The sequence below is a fragment of the Eretmochelys imbricata genome, chromosome 2 (genome assembly GCF_965152235.1).
Source record: "Eretmochelys imbricata isolate rEreImb1 chromosome 2, rEreImb1.hap1, whole genome shotgun sequence".
Lineage (NCBI taxonomy): Eukaryota > Metazoa > Chordata > Testudines > Cheloniidae > Eretmochelys > Eretmochelys imbricata.
In genome coordinates, this window is record NC_135573.1 from 80636694 (window position 1) to 80659370 (window position 22677).

At 41.7% G+C, this 22677-nt stretch overlaps 1 protein-coding gene across 6 annotated transcripts in view; it reads right to left on the reverse strand.

Moving 5' to 3' along the window:
- Positions 1–546: 546 nt before the first annotated feature.
- Positions 547–22677, reverse strand: part of IMPACT (impact RWD domain protein) — a 40489-nt gene continuing 18358 nt past the window's right edge. For 4 of the 6 annotated variants that reach the window (XM_077810353.1, XM_077810354.1, XM_077810352.1 and 1 more), the window contains exons 8-11: positions 15158–15231; positions 10948–11038; positions 6967–7101; positions 547–1160 (exon numbers count right to left, since the gene is read on the reverse strand). In XM_077810353.1, the coding sequence (XP_077666479.1) occupies positions 1092–1160; positions 6967–7101; positions 10948–11038; positions 15158–15231 (369 nt within the window). In that variant the 3' untranslated portion in view covers positions 547–1091. Of the gene's footprint in view, positions 1161–6966; positions 7102–10947; positions 11039–15157; positions 15232–17376; positions 17438–22677 lie in introns of those variants that run through there. The other 2 variants (XM_077810355.1, XR_013345159.1) reach the window with 2 other exon arrangements.

Consider the following 22677-nt stretch of genomic DNA (forward strand, 5'->3'; position numbering starts at 1 on the left):
CATACCTCCCACTGATAGTGCTATACCACTAAAATTTTCTAATGTGGGCCAAGCCTATGAAAGTGGCTTTATTGTTAGAACTCAAATAGAAATTATCAACCCTAGCAATTAAAGATCATAAAAGTTAGAGATGAAAAAGACCCTCAGCTAATTGAGTACATCCCTTCAAGTGAGAGATACAGGGGGAAAAACCTCAGGATCCACATGGCAGGTCCTTAATGCATAAGAGAAATCCAATTGACTCCCTTTGCAGAATCAAGACCTAAATTTGTAGAACAGTAGAGAGAAATCTGGAAGTTCTATGAGAGGGGAAAATTATTGGCATGAAAGATTCTACACAATTAACAAAACAGAACCACTTGTACAGATACTTGATATTTAATATTCATTATTAGGTGAAATACATGATTTCAAAATTCCTGTTTCAAAAACATTGGCCCTTTCAATTTTAGGGCACCTCACCTACACAAATTTCAGCCTGACACACATGCAACAAAATTCTCAATGGATTGACAAAGTGAGTTTTATATTCTGTGGATTGCCACCTTTTTCTTTTTTTTTCTTCGTGATAGCTCTTGAGACTTCATCAAGCAGACTCCAAATTGTATGCTCAAGGACTAGATACACAAGAGAGCTCTCCAAGTCAATCTAGCAATAGGCTATCTGCTTTTTTTCTTTGGTACAGAAAGCTTTAAAAGACAATATTCCAAAGTTTTTGTGTCTTCATCCCAATGTTGAAGAACCCTGCTGACTGAGTCCCAGGCCAAGACAGGCACTTGACTAGTGACCTGATGGTATGGAGGCCAGTTAATCCATGTTGTGCTTGAATCAACTGTAGTTGACAAAAAAAAAAATGGTTCTGGGTATGCACAGGACTCAGTTTAAAAGTATGAGAGTAGGAAAAACTCCTTTATTTAAGCTCTCCATTCCAGAAGGCTGAGGCCATCATTGAACAGAAAGAAAATGTTTCTAAGCCCTTGTTGTTTTTTCTGTGGAATAAAACATATGAGGATCTTTTCTGCAGAAAAAAGATTCATATTTAATTTTATATAAATATGTGGAAACTGAACTTTTTAATGTTTTTAAATGAATTAATGTTCAGTTCTCTTCTTGTCCTTTCTTACTCTTTTGTTCTTTCCCAATTGCTTAGATGATTCTTCCTGGAAAAAAAAAAATCACACAAATATGATTTCAGTAATCTCTTGCCTTCTAGTAAAGACCACTTTGTTTTTCTGTGCACTAACATTCTTTTGAGGTGACTCACTACACTTAATAGTGTAATCAGTTTAAAATATTCATAGTTCAGAGATTGTGATTATTCAGACTTGTATATTTAACAACCTAACTTTCTTATTTAGTAAATTTTTGTCTTGAGCAACTCTAAAACCTTTATTCATAGTTACAAAAGGAATTATCGCCCTGACTCTGACCTCGCTTACAACAGTTAAGCTCTTCAGGGCAAGGATCTTGTCTTCCTCTCTACATCACCTAACAGAATGGACCTCTGAACCTAACTGGGGGCTCTGGGCACTGCCCCAATAAGCACTCAGATAATAAGGAAGAGAGCTGAATGAATAGATAAGATAAACATAATAACTTCACATTGGTGTGACTTCACTGAAGTAACACCATGTTAATTGGGAGTGGACCAACATGTGTGCTTCACTCACTATCTTGCACTTTAGGACCAAAAAATGAATTAAAGTGCTCACCCCAATAGCCAGCTGGAGTTTTGGTGGAGGCAGGAGCAGTGGAGACATATCTCAACCAGAAGCAGCTAATGCATTGTTCCACATGCCCCCTTGCTTCCCACACTCCCCCTTCACTTCTGGTGGGTATGGGATGAGGCTCACTCCTGCTGCCACTGGGTAGGTGGACAGAGGAGGGGGTGCAGGGCTGGATGATTGGCTCCCATCTGGTGCAGTGAGGAAAAGGCAGTGATAAGGTTTGCTTCTCAGGTGGGGAAGCCTTGCAGGCTCTCTGTTTCAGCCCTACTTTTAAGCAACTAATGCTGGATCTCCTCTGATGCCAGGGGCTAACTTGACAGCCAGTTCTGCAGTTTCCTTACCTGGTGAAATTAGCAAGTTGCTGTGTGAGTTTTTTCACCTTCCACATGGCATCCAAGAGGTTTGAGAAATTTAATTACAATTGTTATAACTTTGGTATGATCTGGTGGATTAGGAAGGGTACAATTAAAGGCCCTAAACCCAGCAGGCTGCCTGGGCATTGTCCCAAGCACTTTCATGGAATAGCAATGGAGTATGCCTATATGTCTCATGGAGCTTGTGACTTACCTCATCTCGTGTCTCCTACCTCCAGCATGGAGGAAAGAAGTGGGTCAGGACTCTAGCTTCCAGTCTGGGGTGCCTGGCAGACCTAAGGATGACCTTCACTCTCACATTGAGGTTTATAATACATTGGGGTGTGGGGTGGCTTATCCTAGTATGGTATGACTTGTTAATAAAAATACAGCCTCCATATTTAATCACATTATGATGTCTGTGTCTCACTGTTTCCGTGTTCAAATCAACACACAGTGTTTACGAGCTGACGACAATGCAGGGCCTCCAGTTTCTCATGTCTGGTGTAAGTATCAAACACATCTGAACCTGCTGTAAAAACCTGTTTCCTTCCTACTAGCATGCAATTCTCACATTTCATGTATAATTTACAAAATGCCTTTGATCCTTTACTGGAAACTAGCATTTAAAATGAAACAGAAAAGTCCATTACTGGAACACATTAAAGAGCATGTTTGCATCCTGATTGCTATGCTGAAGACAATTAGCAAAAAAGAACACTTTTCCAAGAACCACAGACACAATTGCTATCTACAGCACTAGTATCTTTAGCATTCATTTGATAAACATTTCACTGAATGATGTTAACCTCTACAAAGGAGATCAAATTACACAAACCTTAAAAGGAACTGAATCAATCTGAAATAAAGTCATTAAAAAAAAAACACACCAAAAGTAAATCCTGACTCCCTGAGGACAATTTTGTTTTACAAACACATTTTCCTATTTTGAAAGAATATTTTTTCTTTCCCCTGCTGCTGTATGAACAATCCACAACCCACACAAAAGAGAGGAAATGGACTGACTATATAAGGAAACAGTGAAACTCAATATACACAAAGTGCTGTGAAATGCACAAAGTAAACAAACAGAAAAGGGGGAAAGAAAATTCTTCTCTCTTTCAGTTATAACCATCTTAGATGCACTTTGTATCAGAAGTAGGAGGACTTTTTCATGCAAAAGTGTGATTTTTGAAGTATCCCTTAAACTATTGGTTCCAGGTGCCTGGATCCTTTTAGAGTTGGCAATTACATATTATACACATACATGCATATCTACAAACATGATTTATATCTTCTAGAGTGAAGAGCAGGAAGGGAACAGAAACATTAAGAGGCAGGAGAAGCTGGCATGGATGGTAAGGTGCAGGAGGTAGGGAACTTGAAGTTTCAAAATTTGAACTGTTTGGGAAAATTAGAGGAAAATATAATTTTGATACTTAGTACTTATACCCATAGGCACTGACTCCATGGTTGCTCAAAAATGGTGGATGCAGCCAGATTCCCCCCTCCGGCTCAGTGCCTCCTGCCTGCTGGCAGCTCCGCCAATCAACTCCTCCCCCTTCCTCCCTGCGCCTCACACCCACCACGATCAGCTGTTCTGTGGCATGCAGGAGGCGCTGGGAGGGAGGAAGGGAGAGGAGTGAGGGCGGTATGTGCTCAGGGGCAGGGGCTGAACAGGGCAGGAAAAGGCAGGATGGGATGGAGCAGGGGCGGGGTAGGAAGGGGCAGGGTGGAATGGGGGCTTGAGGGAAAGGGTGGAGGTGAGGTGGGGGGGGAGGATTGGGGGAAGGGGTGGAGTGGAGCACACACACACACCCCCCGGCACATTAGAAAGTCAGCGCCTCTGTTTATACATAACTTCTATTTCAGTACTTTGCAAATATTATTTCATCCTGTATGAGCAAATACTATTGCTAACACCAGGGGTGGGCAAACTTTTTGGCCTGAGGGCCACCTTGGGGTTCCAAAACTGTATGGAGGGCTGGGTAGGGAAGGCTGTGTCTCCCCAAACAGCCTGGCCCCTGCCCCCTATCTGCACCCTCCCACTTCCCACCCCCCGACCACCCCCTCAGAACTCCCGACCAATCCAGCCTCCCCTGCTCCTTGTCCCCTGACCACCCTCTCCCAGAACCCCCTCCCCTTAACCTCCCCCCCCCCCCGGACCCTACCCCCTATCCAAGCCTCCTGCTCCCCATTCCCTGACTGCCCCAACCCCTATCCACACCCCCAACCCCTGACAGGCCCCCCGGGACTCCCATGCTTATTCAACCACCCCCTCCTCCCTGACGGCCCCCCAGAACCCCTACCCCTTATCTACCCCCCCGCTCTCTGCCCCCTTACCATGCTGCTCAGAGCACCAGGACTGGCAGCCGCACTGCCTGGCCAAAGCCAGCCTCGCCACCTCACAGTCTAGAGCACCGGGGCAGGCCAGCGGCTCTCGCAGCTGCGCTGCCCGGAAGGAGTTCGCAGCCCTGCCGCCCAGAGCGCTGGCGGCACAGGGAGCTGAGGCTGCTGGGGAGGAGGGAAAGCAGGGGAGAGGCCGGGGGCGAGCCTCCCCGGCTAGGAGCTCAAGGGCTGGGCAGGAGGGTCCCACGGGCCACAGTTTGCCCACCTCTGGCTTACACAATATATTACATAAGAAAGAATTATTATCTGTACTTTACAGATCAGGAAACAAAACCCAGAAAAGTTTAAGAGACTTTCCTGTGGTCACACAGGGAGTCTGCAGCAGAGCTAGGACCAGAACACAGATCACTAGACCTCAAATTAGTAGAGCCCTGCAAATCCACAGGTATCTGCTTTATATACATGGACGATTTTTGCGGATAGCAGTGCAGATGCGGATACAAGTTTTGTATCCGTGCAGGGCTCTGACGGTAAGAGATGGACAGGCAGCTGTGAGGTACTGCAGAACAGATCCTCCACCTGCCCTGGGTGGGGATCATGGGGGGCAGGGACACGGGGTCGGGGGCTGCTCAGGCCCCACGTCCAGGCCAGGAGGAGGGTCCACGGTGGCTCCGCACAGCGGCCTGCCTGGCTCTTATCATGTCAGGGCTATGGCTCCAAGCCATCCCCCAGCCGAAGCCAGGTCGGGGAGAGCCACGCTGGCAGCTTAGGAGAGCCGCAGCAGACCCTCCACCTGCCCTGGGTTGGGGGGCTGGGACACGGGTCGGAGGCTGCTCAGGCTCCCTGCACAGGGCAGGTGGAGGGTCTGCCGCAGCTCCCCACAGCTGCCAGTGCAGCTCTTCCTGACTCAACTCCAGCTGGGGAGAGGGGTGCCTCAAAGCTGTTGCCTGGCAACGGAAAGAGCCTCCCCTGGGCGGGGGGCCCGAGCAGCCCCTGGGCAGCTTCACAGGTCTCCCCCATTCTCCCGGCTACCCCAGAGTGGAGCCCAGCCAGGGAGCCGTGGGGAGTTGCGACCGACCCTCCACCTGCCCACAGTGCGGGGTTGAGGGGCTGAGAGCAGCCCACGGCCATGTCCTAGCCCCCCAGGCTTCCTGCCTGGCTGTGGGCAGGTAGAGGGTCCGCAACTCCACACGAGCTCCCCACAGCTGCCCACACGGCTCTGCCCAACCAGCCTGCAGTGGTGGAGATGCCTCAGAGCCTCAGCCCAGCCCCCACTGTAAAGCCCTGCTTATCCGTGGATATCTGCAGATATCCGCAACGTGCGGATTGGATGCGGATACACATTTGTGTATCCGCGCAGGGCTCTACAAATTAGATACTTTAACCATGAGCCCACCTTACTCTCTCTTGTGGGCCTGTTAGGAGTAATGCCCAAATTGAATATTACTCTGGAAGACTACTTAAAACCATATACATTTGATTGCTGGGATTCTGTGCTAAGCAGGAGTGTGGGCAGTTAAGGGAAGACATAGGAGAGGGAATATAGTTTCACCCTGGACTTGAGCAACACCACCAGGTGGTTTGTTATCAAGCTGTAAAATGTTTATATCAGCACTGTATAGTGTGGTAAAGTAAACATTCTCAAAGGCAACTAAGTGATGTAGGAGGCTAAGTCCCACTCAAAGTCAATCCACTTAGGTGCTTTTCAAACATTGTACCCTTAGTCTTTTCTTTGTTCTTGATTTCCACTCTTCTAATCTAGTTTTTAAATGGGGAAAGTCTGGTGTTTTATTGTTTATGAATTGTTTACATGTTTTTCTGTACATATAAATTTTTTCTGAGAGCGGCTTTCTCTTTGATAAAGCATCAAAAATGTTGAATTGTACAATCAGTGTACAGTGAACTGTATCATTTCTGAAAAACAGCTCACTGTAGTTAAATAACCTGAGATTCATACAGTGTATCAGAACAAATGAGGTGTTTAAGAAAAAAGAAAAAAAAAAGATATAAGTATCAGACCAAATCCTGACTTCTTTGAAGTTAACGTCAAAGCTTCCATTGATTTCAATGGGACTAGAACTTGGCCTCACTCAATCTCAGGGTCATTTGAGATGGTGAGACCATGATGCTGCCTATCATGAATTTGGTTATCAGGCACGTATTCTAACTTGGGATCTCTAACGCCATAGTCTTTACCCATGTAAGGCAGTCAAACTAACCTTTTTTCTTTTTTTACTTTTACGTTTAACAAGCAACAAAACCAAAATTACACAACACAAGGAAAAATTCCAAAGAAGTAAAAAAACAAAGGGGAGTCTATGGAATCTTAATAAGGAGAAAAGTAGTGAAGGAATCTTTTTAACTGAGCTCTTAGGTTTAGCTTAAGCACTCAAAGGTTACCATGAGGCAGATCCTCAGCTGGTGTAAACTGTCATAGCTCCATTGACTTCAGTTGAGCGATGACAATTTATACAAATTGAGTACATGGCCCTATATGTTCAGATATTGACATTGTCAATCTTCCAGTAATAACTTACAGCTGAACTTGTGTAACTGTATTCCACTAGTATATTTCTGGCACAATTGTTGATGTGTTTAAAGCGATCTGGTCCTAGCCGGATACCTCCATACCAGCGGGATACCACAACCAAAACATTACGGACATTCAAAATCTGTTTTAAAAAACAAACAAACCCAGAACTTTATTTTAAATAGATAAACACATAAGTCAATAGTTTCTTTTGTATAATGAAAGCTTTTTCTTTCCCAAAGGAACTTGCAAAGGATATTATTAAAGGGATACTTGTTGATTCACATTTATTATTTTTAAATATTGTGCATTTTTAGTTACTATTTGTATTGAGGCCTGAATCCCTGCCCCATGAACAGAGCTTCTATCTGCATTTTTAACTTTATCCTGAAACACTGTGGGGGTTAGGGTAGGTAATTGTCTTGGGCTGGTTCTCTGAAGACTTTTGTAAGCTGCAGCTTCAGAACATGCACGTGGAGCTTCTCAGAAATGCTCCAGGCCTGGGCTGCTGCCACTTGCAGGGCAGCAACAGTAGCATATGGAGAAGACATGAAAGGTAAGGAGAACTTCGCATCTGAACTAGGTTCTCTTCCCACCCTGAAAAAATAATTCTGGTGAGGAGGACTTGACCCTCATCTCTCCACTCAAACAGAAAGGTAAGGCAAATATTGGCCATTTGCCTTTTGTCCCTCAAAAATACCCTTTTCTAGTCCCTGTGTTTTTCAGTTAAGTTAAATGTATCTTTCCGCTTTACTCCCCCCACCCTCCAATTCTCTTTTTATAAGTGCACTGGAGCCAGAGAATTTTGCCTAGCAGTACTTGTAGGAGGCAGTGCTTGTGCCTCCGGCTCATAGCCCCTCCCCTGGCTTTATGAGGCTGTGCCGCCTCGACCCCCCTCAGTTCCTTAGCTCCGAAAGCCCAGATATTAGACTCCGATGAAGAAGGGATGGAGGATGGGTTGTGGAATACATGTCTGCATCACATCTTGAAGAACCACAGTGTCAGTAAGTAACCGTTTCTTCTTCCAGTAGATGCAGCCATGTACTCCACTTAGATGACTCACAGGCAGTACCCAGAGGAGGCGGAGTCTATCTAAACAAGGATTCCAGGATTGCCCTTCCAAAGTTTACATCAGCTCTGGAAGTTGCAGTAATGGCATAATGGTTCATAAATGTATTTATGGATGACTATGTCGCAGCCCTGCAAATGTCCAATATTGAAACGTCATCAAGGAACGCTAGTGACATTGCTTGCGCTCTCATAGAATTAGCTCACATCCACTCAAGGGGTGTAGTTGAAGCTATTTCATACGAAGACTTGATATAGGATGTTATCCATCTGAAGATCGTTTGTGAAGAGACTGCTCGATCCTTCATACAATCCCCATACAACACAAACAGGTGAGGCAAAGCACGAAATGCTTTAGTCCTGTCAAGATAGAAGGCTAGACATCCCCTGACATCTAATGTATGGAGATGCTGCTCCTCTAAGAGATGGATGCTGCTTAGGAAAGAACACAGGTAAATATACTGCCTGGTTCAAATGAAAGCCAAGAGACCACTTTCAGTAAAAATTTTGGGTGCGGCTCCAATTTGTCCTTGGAGAACTGTGTATAAGGTGGTATTGTAATCAGAGCCTGCAACCTGCAGACTCTACTTGCAGATTTTATCACAACCAGTAAACAGTTTTCTGGCACAAAAGTGGAAAGGAACAAGATGCCAGAGGCTCACAGAGGTCCCACTAAGGCTGCCAGTACTGTGTGACAGTCCTACAGAGGAACCAGCTCTCAGACTGGAGAATGGAGATGAAGAAGCCCTTTTAAGACTCTTACTACCATGGCACTGGAAAAGACTGATCTTCCAGGAATGGGGGGATGAAATGCTGAAATTGCCACCAGATGCACCCTCAATGAGCTAAGCACAAGGCCCCAAAACCAATGATGCAGCAAGTACTGGTTAGAAGCCAGCATCAGTTGAACTCTGCTGGCTGACAACCACACAGAAAACCATTTCTATTTCACCAAATAGGCAATTCTGGCAGAGGGACTTTCCACTGTTGAATAGAACCTGTTGAAAGCCACTGAACAATGCTCTTCCTCCTTATTCAACCATGAAGCAGCCACGCAGTGAGATGGAAAGGAGCTGACTAAGGGGTGCAAGCTGTGACCATGATTATGCATCAGGAGATCAGGATGGAGAGGAAGGGATATGGGAGGCTGAATCGGGAAGGTCATACAACCAAACACTGCTCAGCCATGCTGGGGCAATGAGGATGAACTTGACCTGATCCACTTTCAGCTTGAAGATGACCTACGGAACGATCGGGATCAGAGGAAACGTGTACAGAAGAGCCAATTACCAGCTGAGATAGAAAGCGTCAGTCAGGGAGCCTGGACCAAATTGCTCGTAATGATAAATATAATAAACCCAATTCATCCCTCGTGTAACTCCATGAACTTCAGTAGTTACAGTATTGCAACTCAGGCATAAAATTGGAAGTTGTCCAATGGAAAACGTATATGGATACACAAGATCCAACACAAATTCACCTGCAACAGCTCAACTATCGCTACCTAGCCCAGACAGACATGTTTTATATGGCAATTTGTATAGAGAAACCTTATTTATGTAACTGTAAAAATATTGTCAAATTGTTCTGCCTTTGTATGTGAAAACAAGAATTCAATAAAAATTACAGCATAAGAAAGAATAAAGGGACTATCTAGAAAAGAAGTGTTGAGACAATTTCAATACAGTTCATGTTTCACAATATACTTATACAACAATTGTGAGCTCAGTGAATTAACTCTAGCAAAGCAACTCTGTATATCAATTGTTCATAGTAAGCAGGATGCCAAATGGCATTAGGAAATTGTTGAGCTCTCTATCATTTTAAATCTAAAAAGTAAGTCTTAAATATTGTTTCTTCTAACCGGAAAGTACTATCTTGATTGAAGTGGTTTTAGTTTATCTTAGACAAGATAAGAGTCCTACAGAAGAGGAGACCATATCTTCACAGATCATATCACTAGAACCTCAGTGATAAAGAAATATGCCCAAGTTGGGGCAAGAGCTGGGGTGGTTGTTTTTTAAAAAATGGTGCAATACAAAAGTTCCCCAAACACTACACTTTCCTCAAAACTGTTTTTATTCATTCTTCATGAAAATGGGGAAGGAAGAGCCATAGTATAGTTACTGCATAGAATCTAATCCTCTTCCCCAGGCATGAAGTATAATACTTTGTTCATTTCTATTAGCGGCAGAGGTTAATTTAGTCTACCTTGTAATTTTGTATCCTATAGAGCAGATATAAGAAAACGGAAGAGTTAAAAAAAGAAAAGACAGGTAGAATTTATGGTTTAACTTCTTGCCTCATCAAGTTTCAGTAGAATAGAGACTGCTGTGACTGCAAATGATATACTAACCTGCAAAAACTGCAAACCCCCAAATGAAAATGAAAACAGAAAGAGCAGATTTACAATTATCAGTCATAAGTGTGTTTAAGCAGGAAGTCAAGAGATCTCACTGAAGAGCTACAAATGAACTTATGAACTGCTTCTACTCAAGCGCTCATACACTTTTCTTTCCCCTGGGAACTATGCTTTCCTGATCCATACAGAATAAATCTCTCAAATATCTAATTGATGTGGTGGTAAGCAAAGTGATGGTCCTAAGTAGAATCTTACAAGCTGGTGTGTACTGTTCCTTTGGGAACAGCAAGCCTGGTAATTCAATGAGTATTCAGTGAATAAGGGGCTGGACACTGCAGGAAACGCTCTGAGAACCTGGGAGTTGGTGTGTACCTATCATTACCTAATAGAACTACTTTTTTTAAAGCCACGTAATATATAGAATACTAAATCTATAGGGCTATTTGCAGAGCAAAAATTAGAATCATCTTAAGTGCGTAAAGCTGTAAGCCTTATTTATGATCTATGATTTTAAAACACATTTAAAACTATCTAAAGACAAAGTTTGTTTCCTTTAACCTGCATAAGATGGAGGAGGCGTCCACCTGCTGCTGTCTCCCCATCATCTTCACAATCCTGTAAGTACGTCTGTTTGTCCTCACAGTATATTCTGAAAACAAGCAACAGTATTAGAACCTAACCCAAAAATATCAATCACTTAATATTTTTACAGTGTGACACCCTGGCACACCCCAACATTCACCACTGTCGTAATTAAGATATGTTTTGTATAAATTATGCCTTGTGAGGTATCATTCTAAAAGTCTTGATGTGCTAGACAGTAATATCTCATTGGATTGTACATGCTATCATCGTATGTGAAGTTATGAAGTTTGGCTATGTATGTGTTATTAAAACATGTTGTGAGGTTGAAAATACCCACAAACAGCCTTTCAGGTTCAACAGTAAAAAGGCCAAACAATGTTAATGGCTTGTTGAGGAAATGCACACAAGCACAAGGATTACCCCAGGAATTGTGTACAATAGAAACCCTTTCAGAGATAGCACTACACAGTGGGAACTATTTGACCCAGATCACAGCAAAAGATCTTTCAAGCAAGTAGGAAGAAGATATAAAAGGGGGACAATGACATCATGATGGTACCTCACTTTCCCTACAACACACCTGGAAACACATGAGGGGCAAGGACTGAACTATGGAAAGCGATGATCCCAGGCTCGAGGGATTTTTAGCCTGTGTATGAAAACCTAGGAAAGCCAAGGCAGCTTGTGCCTTAAGAATCTACCAGCCTGTTTATCACTCAGGGTGAGAATCTGCTAATTCATATCCTACCTATCTAGTGTGTTAAGCTCAGTTTGCAGTTTTGTTTATTTACTAAGATAATTTGCTTTGATATGTTTGCTATCACTTATAATCACTTAAAATCTATCCTTTTGTAGTTAATAAATTTGTTTTTGTTTTGTCTAAAGCCAGTGTGTGGAAATTATAACTTGGGGCAGAAAACTGTTGCATATCTCTCTCCACATTGAGGGAGGGTGTGAATTTTATGAGCTTATGCTGTACAGTTCCCAGGTCAGTAGTGAGTTATTAGCATTTGATGAATGTTCTGTCTGATAGGACTAGGACTTACACATGGACAGAAACTCATCTGAAGTCCCAAGCTAAGCAAAGAAAACCCTCACCAGAGTTCTGAATTTATTTACAAGTTTTTTAATGTGACCAAAATAAAACAAACTAATAAAATCTGTGGCCACATTCTCTACATGCAGCTCAACAGACTTTAAACACTAAATCAAATAATACGAACAAAGCGACTGAGCAGCTGTGGGGTCCTCTCACCGCCTGCCGTGGCTGGGCTGCTGTGGGGTCCACTCATTGCCCACCACAGCTGGGCAGCTGTGGGAAGCCCCACTGCCTGCAGCAAGTGGGAGCTTCAGGTTCCCTGTGCCACCCGTGGCGGCTGGAAGCTCTGGGAGACCCCCACCACCCACAGGGGCTGGGAGCTCTGGGGGGGACCCCCACAGCCTGCAGGGGCTGGTAGCTCCGGGGGTCCCCCTGCTGCCCAGCGGCTAGGATCTGCTGGGGGGCCAGCCACCAGCGACGGCTGAGAGCTGCGGAGCTGCCTGCTGACAACTCCAGCCTCAGGGCAGAAATGTCACAGAGGTCTCTGAAAGTCATGGATTCCGTGACTTCCATGACATAGCCTTAGTCATGCATGAGAGACTTACACATCAGGCACTTTCGGAGCTGAACACCCTGGAACAGGTGATTTATATTGAAAGGACTGTGTCCTCAGTCTAGTTCCAAACAATTATCCACACAATTGGCATCATGTCACTTGTTACCCAAACTGATTTAATGACCTTTGTTTGTAACATCACACTCAGTTATTATAGAAGCAATGTAATCATGAAAAGAGAATTGTGTAATCAGGTGAAGAATATGAAGCAAAAATAAGATATTTTTGGTTTTGTTTAAAGTGTATGTTGCTAGTGATGGAGAGAGGTGTCATACTGGCAATAGTAAAAACTAACATCTTCTGTTCACAGACAGGTTTCAGAGTAGCAGCGGTGTTAGTCTCTATTCGCAAAAAGAAAAGGAGTACTTGTGGAACCTTAGAAACTAACAAATTTATTTGAGCATAAGCTTCCGATGAAGTGAGCTGTAGCTCACAAAAGCTTATGCTCAAATAAATTTGTTAGTCTCTAAGGTGCCACAAGTACTCCTTTTCTTTTTGTTCACAGACAGATACAGCATGCATGGTATTCAAGCCTCCTCTTGCTACCATTTTGCTCTTTGCTAGTACCACCACTAAAAGTAACTGTCTAGGTCAGTTTCCATGCATGCTGTTTCAGATCATTGGCTTCTCTGCTAAGACTGCCAACAAGGGATAACCGTTAGTATCAGTTATAGTGATGGTGGTTTTTGTGATATGGATCTGGACTGAGATCAAGTCATATATGAAGCCGATGTGAAATTAGTTTAGGATAAGGAGCGCTACCAGCAGCCCTACCTATTATTAAGGTTGCCCACAACTTCCCATTTATAAGACCTCATTTTCAGTTATTTATAACTTTGCCAAACTTTTACCATTTGGGTGGAAGTTTTCCATGGCAGGTGTCTGCCTCTAGCTGATTTTTTGGGAAAATTTCAGCCAAAATGCTTCATCCGCTTCCAAGAATGAGGCTATATTCAAAAATTCTAGCAACCCTTTTTTTTTTTTTTTTTGAGACGCTCTAGTGTCCTCATGTTTTGGAGAATGGACTTGAAATTTGGCAGAAGACTGACTTTTACATCAAGGACACACTTTTTGTCATCCTTATTAAAATATGCTCAAACCTGGCCAAGATATAAGCCTTTTAAAAATCACAATTTGCACATGTTCAGCCTTAGATCTTCACAGCACAAACCTCTGAAGATTCACACTAGGCATGCTCCAGGCATGATCCATTCACATTAGGCATGCTCCAGCCCAGGAATGAGCAGGAATTTAATGTGCAACCTTAATTCATCCCTCTGGTGCATATGAATTATGATATAGTTCACATACTATCATTCCCACAGGACCCCTGTTTTATTCAGTGCACAGGATGGACAGTACTCAATGACTAGCTGTACAATATTTTGTTTCATCCTCACTGTTTAGTGTGTGACGCTAGCCTTATTTACTGCACACTATTCAGACCCTGCTATGAACACAGGCAACCTTAATTCTGGTATTTCCTAACTTTTCAGTGCCTGACTTTGCAACATTAAAAATGGTTCTTTCAATATGATTTTTGTGCAAGTAGTATACATAAAATGTATGTTTGTTTGTATGTGTTTCTCTTTCACACACACAAACACACAGTTTAACAAACACACATAAATCCACTGAAGTGTCTTTTTGGAAAACTGGAAATAATTAAATAACCTTCCAAAGCCAAAACCCTGCATGCAAATATTCAGCCCAGAATATTTTATTATCAAAATAAAGTAAATGGAAATGAGGACATTTAAATGTAGGCCAGGAAAACAGTTTATGGGATGTTTTACTTTATATTTATATGTACAATACAGTAATTGTACATTATCTTCAAAGCAGGGGGTCTCTAACGGATTTTGACCATGGAAACATGGATGAGATAAAACATTGTTGTACGAATACCATCCACACACAAACTGATTTTAGACATTTCCTGAGTAACTTTTAAATATACTGTCCTCTATGTCCATCTTCACCATGCTTTGTGCACATGTATGTGGTGTGAGAGAGTGTGCATATATTTATTTCTCTTCCCATTCCAATCCCCAGTACCATACTTATTTATTATTTGTATTGCAATAGTGCCCTGGGACTTCAGTCAGGGATGGGGGTCTCATACAGATACATAAAACAAAAAAGAGGTTCTTGTCCCAAAATGTTTACTATCTATTTTTCTTTCTATTTTCATTATGAATTAGTGGACTCTGCTGGAAGGACTGTTTTCATCCAATAGCATTTCAAAGGGGTATGAGTAGATTCAGAATGATCAATAATTTTCAGACCATATGCAATCAATATGTACACTTTTGACTTGTAGTTGCAGATCACTCTTAGGCATTGTTTGAATACAAATGCAGCGTAAGAAGATTATGCGACCCTATAGCACAGTTTCTGATTTTTATTTTATATCTGTGATCTTCATGGTTGCTATGAGTATGTGTACTCATAACCAGACTTAATACTCTTAATGTATAGTTAGGGTCAAAGTTACTGAGGCTGAAAATTCTCTACTCTTCACTCACCTGTATGCATATATGTTGTGGGTAGCATTCGCTATTTTCTTATTCTCATGCAATTTGGCAAGAACCATTTTCACCTTGAAAAACAACAACAGGGTTTGTAGGCATCATTTGTAAAGGATCTGTATTCAGATGTTAAAATAAACAATTATCTAACATTAATCTTGAATTGTTTTAATGTATCAAAAGAAATTGGTGTTTTAAAAAAACAGGTAACGTATCCAACATAGAAGAACAGACACTGCTATCCCTATATCCTCTCGATTGCCCTGATTCAGCAAGGTACTTAACTTTAAGCACAAGATGGAACTATTCAGATGTTTATGTAACTTGCAAAATCAGGGCCTATAAGCATTGCTAGAGCCCTCATCATTCTAGAATTTAAACACTATACAGTCTACAGCACACTCCCTTGACATGCAGGTGTAACTACCTAATGTAAGCAGTGGTGATTATACAGAGCACGATACAAAGAAGATATAGAAATTATTGTAACATCAAAGGTGTTTACTTCTGGAAGGAAACATGAATTTTCTGATATGTCTCTCCTATATAAATATGCAATGCATCTGTTGTTCACGTGAAACACCCACAGAACACATGGGATGGTCTCTAGAGCTGCACATTACACAAGTTTCACAAGCATACATTTTGCAAACTCAGCAGATTACTAGAATTCTATGATGTATTCTGGGGACAACGTGAGGAACAGTACTAATCTTTTCTTAAAAGGTGATGACCAGTTCATTCAGTAGAGCTTCATTTATTCATAGAGCTTCACTCTATGAGTTGAAACCATTTTAAAATTGCTTTTGTAAATGTGGAGGAAGCCGATTTCTCTCATTTAACACATATACACAGTATGTGAATAGCAGAACCAAGCCATCTCTTATTGACTATTGTTCCAATTCAGCATACTCTTGACACTGTAAGAAACTGATAGGCTGGAAAGAATAGAGCTATTTAAATATATAGTATTGATGACTTTGTAATGTTCTTATTTTACTATGCAGAAAAATAATCTCTTAACAAGTTGCTATCTCTGTTTTTAAACAAATAGCACTTTTAAAAACATCATTTAGTAAATCAATATTAGTTCCTCTTCTGTGTCTAAATAAACAAACTTGCAATTGTTCTGCCCTTATCAACTGGGTCTAGCAAAGAAAAGAGCTTTGCTAAAGACACTGTTTTAGTAAACAATGCATAATTAATACTACTTTAAGCAAAATATTATTAAAGTTGTGAGAGCTTAAGAAAGCATGCCTGGCAAGCAAATTGTTTTTAATTCAAAAGAAAAAATGTCTCTCTGGAGTAATCAATATACATCTCAATATTAATCTTTGCAGTATGGTGCTATTCCCATTTTTTTCCCCACAGTGAAATCAGTAAATGCGCTGCAAAAATATATCTAATAACAGACCTCAACAAACCATTTACAACATCTCAGAAGAAAACGCTGCTTCAAAAACCTATTTTCCTGCAACAATTTTGTTCCTTTTTAAAATATATATATTGAAGTACTATTTATATCACTTTACACACTTTCAGAGCTTTGTCTGAATGGATGCAATTAAATTATATAATGCACACAATCATTAGTTTTGAGACTGCTTACCTAAAATAGTGCATTATTTATTATCAGTCAGGTTCCCAAAAGCATGTAATAAAGGTTCATTCTAAAGAACCTCAAGACACACACATAAATCTAAGCAATCACATTATTTTGTTTTGGTAACCCATGTCCTCTCTCTATTTCCCCTCCCTACTATCCTACTTGTTGCATTTTTTTGTATATTTAAAACCGTAAGCTACGAGAAGCAGAGAACGTGACTCTTTATAAGTGCATCAGGCACCTGGCAGAGTTTTAGAGAACTTGCTAAAGAGTAAATGATAACAAGGTGAGGGTAAAAAAGAGGGGAAATAGGAGCACTCAGTTATCACAAATTCAAGACGTTGAAAACAAAATTAATCAAAGAACCAAAGGACATGAAGAGAAATTATTTTTAATTGCTCAGACTCCAATGCTAGGAGCCCGAATAATAAATCAGAGGAATTGGAATTGCTAATTTATAAGCATAAATTCAATCCCATTGATATTACTGAAACCAGGTGGGATGATCTGCACAACTGGAATGCTAAGATCAACGGTTATAAGCTATTTAAGAAGGACCGAGTGAGCAAAAGAGGAGGGAGAGTGGCACTCTGTCAAAAAATAGCATTACCTGTTTCCAAGTCACTGATCACTCAGAGGAAAATGATCTTGAATGCATTTGGATCAATGTCCTAACAGATAAAGCACAAGATAGGGTACTATTTAGTGTCTGCTACAGATCACCAAATCATACTAGAGACAGAATGACTGACTCCTTATGTGGCTATCTACAACGTGTAGGAGAAAAAAGCAGCATGATCATGAGGGACTTCGATGTGAATGACGTATGTTGGAGGTCTTATGCTGCCAATACTAAAATATCCTTGGAATTTCTAAACATTAAGATGAGACTTTCCTAACCCAAGAAGTGTTTCAACCAACACAGGGGAATTCTATATTAGACCTTGCCCTAACAAATAAACAGGAACTGATCACAGAACTAAAAATTAATGGTAGCTTAGGTATAAATGATCATGACTTCATCACATTTACAACGTGCAAGCAGAATAAAGCCCAGAATAGTAATATATCTACCTGTACCTTATTAGATCTCCCAAAAAACCAGAATCCCACAATCAAAGAAGGCTGTTCTGGTTTAAAAAACAGCCTTGGTTAGAGGGGAGGTGATGGCAGCTGTAAAAAACAAAAAAAAAATACTATATAACAAATGGAAGAAAGGTGAAGAGAAAGGTGAGTTCTGAAAGAACTCAAATGTGAAATTGTGGAACTATGGTTTGTAACCTGTCCTTTAAATCAGCTTCTGTACCCAATGACTGGAAGACAGCTAATATAACGCCAATATTTAAATAGGGGTCTAGAAGTGATCCCAGCAATTACAGACCGGTAAGTCTAACGTCAGTACTGGGCAAATTAGTTGAAACAATAGTAAAAAGAATAAAATTGTCAGACACATAGAACATAAATTGTTGAGAAAAAGTCAACATGGTTTCTGTAAAGGGAAATCATATCTTACTAATCTATTAGAGTTCTTTGAAGTGGTCAACAAACATGTGGACAAGGGGGAGCCAATGGACATAGCGTACTTAGATTTCCAGAATGCCTTTGACAAGGTCCCTCACCAAAGGCTCTTACGAAAAATAAGTTGTCATGGGATAAGAGGGAAGATCCTTTCATGGACTGAGAACTGGTTAAAAGACAGGGAACAAAGGGTAGGAATAAATGGTAAATTTAAAGAATGGAGAGGGGTAACTAGTGGTGTTCCCCAAGGGTCAGTCCTAAGACCAGTGCTATTCAACTTATTCATAAATGATCTGGAGAAGGGTAAACAATGAGGTGGCAAAGTTTGCAGATGATACTAAACTGCTCAACATAGTTAAGACCAAAGCAGACTGTGAAGAACTTCAAAAAGATCTCACAAAACTAAGTGACTGGGCAACAAAATGGCAAATGAAATTTAATCTGGATAAATGTAAAGTAATGCACATTGGAAAAAATAATCCCAAGTATACATACAATATAATGGGGCTAATTTAGCTATGACTAATCAGGAAAAAGATCTTGAAGTTATCATGGATAGTTCTCTGAAGATGTCCACGCAGTGTGCAGCGGCAGTCAAAAAAGCAAACGGGATGTTAGGAATCATTAAAAAAGGGATAGAAAATAAGACGGACAATATCTTATTGCCCTTATATAAACCCATGGTACACCCACATCTTGAATACTGCGTACAGATGTGGTCCCCTCATCTCAAAAAGATATACTGGCATTAGAAAAGGTTCACAAAAGGGCAACTAAAATGATCAGGGGTTTGGAACGGGTCCCATATGAGGAGAGTTTAAAGAGGCTAGGACTTTTCATCTTGGAAAAGAGGAGACTAAGGGGGGATATGATAGAGGTATATAAAATCATGAGTAGTGTGGACAAAGTGAATAAGGAAAAGTTATTTACTTGTTCCCATAATATTAGAACCAGGGGCCACCAAATGAAATTAATGGGCAGCAGATTTAAAACGAATAAAAGGAAGTTCTTCTTCACTCAGCGCAGAGTCAACCTGTGGAACTCCTTGCCTGAGGAGGTTGCAAAGGCTAGGACTAAAACAGGGTTTAAAAGAGAACTGGATAAATTCATGGAGGTTAAGTCCATTAATGTCTATTAGCCAGGATGGATAAGGAAAGGTGTCCCTAGCCTCTGTTTGTCAGAGGGTGGAGATAGATGGCAAGAGAGAGATCACTTGATCATTATCTGTTAGGTTCACTCTCTCTGGGGCACCTGGCACTGGCTATTGTCGGTAGACAGGATACTGGGCTGGATGGACCTTTGGTCTGACCCAGTAATCAGAAGTTAGGAATTGTAGAACACTGATAAGAGAAGCCAAGGGACACGAGAAATATATGATCAGCAGAGTAAGAATCATAGAATATTAGGGTTGGAAGAGACCTCAGGAGGTCATCTAGTCCAATTCCCTGCTCAAAGCAGGGCCAACACCAACTAAATCATCCCAGCCAAGGCTTTGTCAAGCCGGGCCTTAAAAACCTCTAAGGATGGAGATTCCACCACCTCCCTAGGTAACCCATTCCAGTGCTTCACCACCCTCCTAGTGAAATAGTGTTTCCTAATATCCAGCCTAGACCTCCCCCACTGCAACTTGAGACCATTGCTTCTTGTTCTGTCATCTGCCACCAATGAGAACAGCCTAGCTCTATCCTCTTTGAACCCCCCTTCAGGTAATTGAAGGCTGCTATCAAATCCCTCCTCACTCTTCTCTTCTGCAGACTAAATAACCCCAGTTCCCTCAGCGTCTCCTCATAAGTTATGTGCCCCAGCCCCCTAATCATTTCCGTCGCCCTCCGCTGGACTCTTTCCAATTTGTCCACATCCCTGCTGTAGTGGGGGGGACCAAAACTGGATGCAATACTCCAGGTGTGGCCTCACCAGTGCCGAATAGAGGGGAATAATCACTTCCCTCAATCTGCTGGCAATGCTCCTACTAATACAGCTCAATATGCCATTGACCTTCTTGGCAACAAGGGAACACTGCTGACTCATATCCAGCTTCTCATCCACTGTAATCCCCAGGTCCTTTTCTGCAGAATTGCTGCTTAGCCAGTTGGTCCCCAGCCTGTAGCAGTGCATGGAATTCTTCCTTCCTAAGTGCAGAACTCTGCACTTGTCCTTGATGAACCTCATCAGATTTCTTTTGGACCAATCCGTCACTCTAGACCCTGTCCCTACCCTCCATTGTATCTACCTCTCCCCCCTGGCTTAGTGTCATCTGCGAACCTGCTGAGGGTGCAATTAATCAGTTCATCCAGATCATTAATAAGGATGTTGAACAAAACCGGCCAAAGGACCAACCCCGGGACACTCCACTTGATACCGATTGCCAACTAGACATCGAGCCGTTGATCACTACCCACTGAGCCTGACAATCTAGCCAGCTTTCTATCCACCTTATAGTCCATTCATCCAATCCATACTTTTTTAACTTGCTGGCAAGAATACTGTGGGAGACCATATCAAAAGCTTTGCTAAAGTCAAGATATATCACATCCACTGCTTTCCCCATATCCACAGAGCCAGTTATCTCATCATAGAAGGCAATCAGGTTGGTCAGGCATGACCTGCCCTTGGTGAATCTATGCTGACTGTTCCTGATCACCTTCCTCTCCTCCAAGTGCTTCAAAATGGATTCCTTGAGGACCTGCTCCATAATTTCACCGGGGATTGAAGTGAGAATGACTGGTCTGTAGTTCCCTGGGTTCTCTTTTTTCCCTTTTTTAAATATGGGCACTATATTTGACTTCTTCCGATCGTGCGGGACCTCCCCCCGATCGCCAAGGATAATGGCCAATGGCTCTGCAATCACATCAGCCAAATCCTCAGCATCCTTGGATGCATTAGATCTGGACCTATGGACTTGTGCACATCCATTTTCTAAGTAGTCCTTAACCTGTTCTTTCACTACTGAGGGTTGATCACCTACTCCCCATGCTGTGTTACCCAGTGCAGCAGTCTGGGAGCTACCCTTGGTCTGTGAAGATCGAGGCAAAAAATGCATTGAGTACTTCAGCTTTTTCCACATCATCTCTCACTACGTTGCCTCCCCCATTCAGTAAGGATCCCACATTTTCCATGATCATCTTCTTGTTGCTAACACACCTGTAGAAACCCTTCTTGTTACCCTTCACATCCCTTGCTAGCTGCAATTCCAATTGTGCCTTGGCCTTGGCCTACAAGTTTGGTTAATAAAGGCAACAGTGTTGATGTAATATATTCATACTTCTGTGGGGCTTTTGACTTGTTACCATACAACATTTTTATTAAAAACTGGAATAATATATAATTCACATAGCACACTGTAAATGGCTTAAAAACTGGCTAATTGTAAATGGGGAATTGTCATCAAGAGGGTCCATTTCCAGTGGGGTCCTGTGGGGATTGGTTCTTAGTCCTACACCACTTAACAATTTTATTAATAACCAGGAAGAAAACAAAATTATTACTGATAAAGTTTGCAGAGGACACAAAACCTGGGGGAGTGGTAAATAACGAAGAAGATAGGTCACGGATTCAGAACAATCTGGATTGCTTGGTAAACAGGGCACAAGCAAACAATATGCATTTTAATAGGGCTAAATGTAAACGTATACATCTATAAACAAAGAATGTAGGCTATTCTTACAGGATGGGAGATTCTATCCTGGGAAGCAGCGACTGAAAAAGATTTGAGGGTCATGGTGGATAGTCTGCTGGACATAATCTCCCAATGTGATGCTCTGGCCAAAAGAGCTAATGAGATACTGGGATGCACAAAAAGGGGAATCTCAAGAAGTAGAGAGGTTATTTTACCTCTATATTTGGCACTGGTGTGACTGGGCTGGAACAGTGTGTCCAGTTCAGATGCTCACAATTCAAGACAAATGTTGATAAATTGGAGAGGGTTCATGAAGAGCCATGAGAATGACTGAAGAATTAGAAAGCGTGCCTTCTAGCGATAGGTTCCAGGAGCTCAATTTATTTAGCTTTATAAAGAGAAGGTTAAGGGTAACTTGATTACAGTCCAAACGTATTCACACGGGGAACAATATTTAATAATGGGCTCTTCAATCTCGCAGAGAAAGGTATAACATGATCCAATCGTTGAAGCTAGACAAATTCAGACTGGAAATGAGGCATAACTTTTTAATGGAAAGAGTAACCATTGGAACAATTTACCAAAGATTGTGGTAGATACTCCATCTCTGATAATTTTTAAATCAAAATTGGATGCTTTTCTAAATAGTATGCTCTAGGAATTATTTTAGGGAAGTTCTATGGCCTGTGTTATACAGAAAGTCAGACTAGATGATCATAATGGTCCCTTCTCCCCTTAGAATCTATAATGTACTATTTTAGGTGATATTACACATAA